Source organism: Enhydra lutris, unplaced genomic scaffold (genome assembly GCF_002288905.1).
Source record: "Enhydra lutris kenyoni isolate GAN:26980312 unplaced genomic scaffold, ASM228890v2 scaffoldscaffold77, whole genome shotgun sequence".
NCBI classification, from domain to species: Eukaryota; Metazoa; Chordata; class Mammalia; order Carnivora; family Mustelidae; genus Enhydra; species Enhydra lutris.
The window spans coordinates 396472-402471 of NW_019154161.1; the positions used below are offsets into that span (position 1 = coordinate 396472).

Here is a 6000-nt window from a genome sequence, read left to right on the forward strand (position 1 = left end):
GGACCAGGAGATTCTCCTTGGACTGGGAGGGTCTCCATAATCTGAGAGCTCTTCCATTGCTTTGAGGGTCTTGGGAAAATCTCCTTATTTCTGAGGGTCTCTATGCTAAGTCTCTTCTAAGTTCTGTTTTGCTTCGTGTGAGAAACTGTGCCCGCATTGTAGTGGGCATACTGGTGATTGGTGCGGAAATTCCCAGAACACTGGAGATAGACACCACCTGGTTTCTGGATTATGCTTTCCAATGTTATGGAGGCTTTATCTTAAACATATAAAACTGAGACTCAGTCAGTTCATCAGGTAACAAAGCATTTCCGTAAAATGAGACAATGTAATTCTTTATTTCACTTCAACCGTTCATTTTTCTTTGTACATAAGAGAAGTTTCCCCTTCATGTGTTCCATTCCTCAGTGGTGAACTAATGTAATGTCCCTATTTGTTTGCTAGATTTCCTACATAAATTATTGTTATAGGGGATTTAGATCTTTTAGAACCCACAGCCTACAGTAAAGTCTCAATTCTTAGCTTATTAGTAATTGCATCATTTTATAATTTTGTTTCATAATATGAGGTTCCTGTGACTTTGTCATATGTTTTCATTTTATTAGTTGTCTATGAGACTCATCTCTATATATTAGATCAAAAGTCCTGATATGACATAGGCATGTGGTTACAAGAAGTGATGTAGACAGTAAATTTCCCACATTGAAAAAAATGTTCTGTTCGTAAATGGAATTTTACTTCAGGGAAAATCAATCCTAAGGCTTTTTTTTTTTTTAACTATTTTACTCAAAATGTATCTGGATTTAATCCCTAGTGTTTTTATAAAATGATTGTCAGCATATTTTACAACTTTGATGGCCTTTGCTTATTTAGAAAGGGAAGTTATTTGCTTCTCTGCTTCGCTCTAAAGAATGGATTATACCCTTAAATTCTGTGTAAGAAGAGGAGTATATCAGTAACAGATTACATTTTTTGATGTCACTTAACTCCTTATTCATAATATTTTCATTACACCTCTTCATGACTGATTTTAATGAAGATTCCTTACAGTTTTACTGTGAGTGAATATATACCAAAATTGAAAGTGCCTTTTTTATGGATATACAGAATTAAAATTATAGTTCTATAGAAGGTTTCCTTTAAAATCATTCATATATTTTTTCTGTAGAATTTTTTAGTTAAAATTGGGTTTATTTTGGTTTTGCATATTCCATAATAATGTGCTTCCTTTGTATGGGACTTTCTAAAACATCAGTTAGTTTCGGTTTTTGTACATTAATTTTTAATGTATTTTTTTAATAGGATGACAGTTTTCAACCCTTTTGAACAATGGAAATGTAAATCAAATATGAATCAGGCTTATGCCCTTTCCAAATAACATGTGTGTATTTATCTATGTAAATATTACCCATATGTTGTTCGTAACTCATCCTGTGCATTTCTGGTGGTTGTGAATGTTCTAGCATATCTAGGTGAGTTGTTATAATACTAGCATTAATTTCAACATCTCTATTGCTGAATTCATATACTCTTTGCATGAGAAGAACTTTTGGTGAATCAAAAGTAATTCTTTCATTTTTTATACCTCTGTATGTTGTCTAGATATTATATTTTATCTTAATTGTGGTGTTATGCCCTTGATACGCTTTGACACCGTTCTCATTAACTTTTCTGTCTTCTGTATGTATTTTCATTCTGGTTACCTTAGAGGTTCCTTAAAACATCTTAGAGATATAAACAAACCATTTTAAACGGACATTGTCAATTTTATAGGAAAGTTTTCTACTTAAAATTCTCCACCCCGAACCTACTTTATGTTACCACTATCAGAAATTCTGTCTTTTTTATTGTGTAGTTAATTAGGTCGATTTATGACTTTTATGCTTTTGTTTAAGAACTTCTATAGCAGAAATACAGGTGACCCATGCTACCTCATTACAGCACTATAGGTTTCTAGAATTGTGTAAATATTTATATTAGCGGGAGTTTTAGGTTGTCATGTGCTTTCCTTTCTTTTTTTTTTTTTTTTAAGACTTTATTGATTTATTTGACAGAGAGTGAGAGGGAACACAAGCTGGGGATGTGGGAGAGGGAGTAGCAGGCCCTGATAGGGGGCTTGATCCCAGGACCCTGGGATCATGACCTGAGCCACAGGCAGATGCCTAGTGACTGAACCACGCAGGCACCCCTGGAATCCTTTTATTTCAAGCAGAAAGACTTCCTTTCAGCTTTCTTGGGACAGGTCTGCTGGTCAATCAGAGGGTCTTTCACTTGGCGTAACTTTCATTTGCACAGTCAGGCACAACAGTTCTGCCGGGTCGATTATTCTTAGTGTGGATTGTTTCCTCTGTGTGTACTTGAATACATGATCGCACTCCCTTCTACTTACACGGTCCACAGACAATTGCAGTAGTAATCTTACAGGAGCTCTCCTGTAGAAGATGAGTTGTTTTTGTCATGCTTTTTCAAAATTCTCTTGTCACCTCGGATTTTTTCTTTTAGAGGTTTTATTTATTTGTATGACAGAGAGAGAGAGAACACACAAGCAGGAGGAGTGCCAGGCAAGGGAGAGGGAGAAACAGGCTCACCGCTGAGTGGGTAGCCCTGTGTGGGGCTTGATCCTGACCTGAGGCAAAGGTAGCCCCTGAACCAAACAGGGAGCCTTCACATCTGATTTTTGATAGGTCTATTATGTGTCACTGTGTTCCTCTCTTGGCATTTATTGTACTATGAATTCCTGAGATGGTTGAATTTCTCTTCTTTCCACTTATGTGTGCAGTAGAAGCCTTTAGTTCTTCATGTCAACCCTCTGCACCCTTTCACTCTCCTCTCTTTATGGGGTCCCCTTAATGTACATATCGGTCCACTTATCGGTGTCTTACGAGTCCCAGACCATGTCTTTTTCGACATCCTTCTTTGATCTTCAAAACAAGGGTCTTTAGATTGTCTGATTCTTTCTTCTGGTTGAGCAAGTCTGTGGGTGAACCACTGGTGTGTTTTTAACTTCCGTCATCGTGTTCTTTAACTCCCTGTTGCTGCTTGGCTGATTGTTATACTTCGTCTACTTGGGTTTACATTTTGGACATGACCTGTTTTCTGACCTCATTGAGTTACATACCTGTTTTCTCTTCCTTTCTCCATGCGCATCTTTATGATGGTTAATTCTTTGTCATGCAAGTAAGAGTTCTTTATTTACTGAGGGTTCGTTTGTGGGATTTATTTTGTTCTCATGATGGGAACACATTTTTCTATTTCTTTTATCACCTTGTGATCTTCTGTTGACGTTTCAGAATTAAAAAAAAAAAAAAGCCTCTGGGCCCAGGTTTTTGAACTTGCTTTGTAGAAAAGAACACAGACAATAGTAATTATGGCATCTGTCACACATAACCTGGACATTTGTCATGTCTAAATTTTTGTAATTTCCCAGGTTACCAAAGTGCAGTTACTTCTTTACAGCCCATGATACCTTCCTCTCTCTGTTTCCCTTCAGATTATCATCTGTCCATTGTTTGAAGAAATAGTCAACCTTTTGTCTGAGTAGCTACCACACTGCTTCTTCCAATCTTAATTGGTCTTCTCTTTCAATCTGAACTTGATTTGGTTACAGATCTGTCAATTTTGATCTTTTTTTCCTGAAAACTAAATCCTCCTATTGATACTTTCCTATTCTTGCTAAATTCTATTTTCTTCATTTCTGTTTTATGTTGAATTTCCTTTCTTCCAGGGGTGCCAGGATGGCTTGTGTTTAAGCCTTTGACTTCAGCTCGGGTCATGATCTCAGGGTCCTGGGACTGAATCCTGTTTCAGGCTCCCTGTTCAGCAAGGAATCAACTTGCCCCTCTCCTTTTGGCCCTTACCTCACTCATGCTCTCCCTCTTTGTCTCTCTCTCTCTCTCATAAGTCTTCAAAAATATTCCTTCCTTCTGCTGATTTTGGGCTCATATAATGCTACTTTTCATGATTATTTGATATAGAGGAGAGTGATTTGTGTTAGACCCTGACAATACTATAGACTTTTCTTTGAAGTTGTGTGGTCAGTATGTTGTGTGCAAATTGATGTGTCCACGGAGGAACAAGGTCCTGATGCTTCCTTCTCAGGCATCTTGCTGATGTTCTCTGATTGATTTATGGTTGCTATGTTAAGACATCCTCAGTATATTCATCTGAAAGTAGTACTTAGATGAATTTACTTTTCTGTTTTTCCATATCTTTCAGCTGTATCTTCACAGGGCACCCTGAGCTTCCTGCCACAGCCATGCAAAGAAGCTTCATTTCAAAATGTGTCATTGGGTCGATATAAACATACTGTCCTTGAGAAGTTACACCTAATGATAGACTGGGATAATGATCATAAAGGATATATCCAAATTGAGACTACTGCCCATGATAGTGAAAGATACAAAATACTTGGTAAAACCTTCCTTTTTAAGTCCATTAGTTCTGCAAGGCAGGGTGTTTCTGTCAGCAGGAGCTCCACTCAAACACTCAAACGTACATATTTATGGATGGAGAATGTGGAACATCTGGAAAGTTACCGAGTCTGTGCTGAACATAATGATTTGAACAATTTTGAAAATAGGATTGGATTGACCATTCATTCAAATATTTCTAAACTTCAGAGATTTCAACATGAAGAAACAACTGCTAAGTGGGATCCATTTGAGAGGTCCTTCACTAAAGACTCAACCCTTCAAAATTCCCAGAGCATTTTCAATGGAGAGGGAATTGCTCAAGGCAGTGAATCTGAGAAAAAAATTCATCCAGGCTCAAATGTTAATAAACATCTGAGGACTCATTTTGCTGAGAACCATTTCAAACTTCTTAAACGTGGGGAAGTCTTTTCTCAAAGGTCCATCCTTCTGTCTAACAGTATGCATATAAGAGAGAATCCTAATGAATGTGAAAGAGATTTTAACCAGTCCTCCAGTTCTGGTGATCATCCAAAAATTTATGTGGGAAAAAACCCATCCAGATATAAGAAGCCTGGGAACACGTTTAGTCAGTTATCAGGAACACATATACATAAGACAATCTGTAGTGGAGAGAAACCTTACAAAAGTAAAGAATACAGCACAGACTTTAAATTGCCATCGACCCTTACTCACCATCACAGAATTCATACTGGAGAGAAACCTTACCAATGTCAAGAATGTGGGAAGGCCTTTAACCGCAGCTCAAGCCTTACTGAACATCACAGAATTCATACTGGAGAGAAACCTTACCAATGTCAAGAATGTGGCAAGACCTTTAACCGGATGTCACACCTTACTGAACATCACAGAATTCATACTGGAGAGAAACCTTACCAATGTCAAGAATGTGGCAAGACCTTTAACCGGATGTCACACCTTACTGAACATCACAGAATTCATACTGGAGAGAAACCTTACCAATGTCAAGAATGTGGCAAGACCTTTAACCGGATGTCACACCTTACTGAACATCACAGAATTCATACTGGAGAGAAACCTTACCAATGTCAAGAATGTGGCAAGACCTTTAACCGGATGTCACACCTTACTGAACATCACAGAATTCATACTGGAGAGAAACCTTACCAATGTCAAGAATGTGGCAAGACCTTTAACCGGATGTCACACCTTACTGAACATCACAGAATTCATACTGGAGAGAAACCTTACCAATGTCAAGAATGTGGCAAGGCCTTTAACCACAGCTCAAGCCTTACTCAACATCACAGAATTCATACTGGAGAGAAACCTTACCAATGTCAGGAATGTGGGAAGGCCTTTATCCATCAGTCAGGCCTTACTACACATTACAGAGTTCATACTGGAGAGAAACCTTACAAATGTGTAGAATGTAGCAAGGCCTTTAAGCAGGTAGCCAACCTTACTCGACATCACAGAATTCATACTGGAGAGAAACCTTACCAATGTCAAGAATGTGGCAAGGCCTTTAAGCAGATATCACACCTTACTGAACATCACAGAATTCATACTGGAGAGAAACCTTACCAATGTCAAGAATGTGGCAAGG

At 38.0% G+C, this 6000-nt stretch overlaps 1 protein-coding gene across 1 annotated transcript in view; it reads left to right on the forward strand.

The window, feature by feature from the left end:
- Nucleotides 1–6000, forward strand: part of LOC111160768 (zinc finger protein 729-like) — a 411473-nt gene that overhangs the window by 133782 nt on the left and 271691 nt on the right. Inside the window, 1 exon segment of the mRNA XM_022524112.1 lies at nucleotides 5011–5999. Coding sequence (XP_022379820.1) covers nucleotides 5011–5999 — 989 coding nt within the window.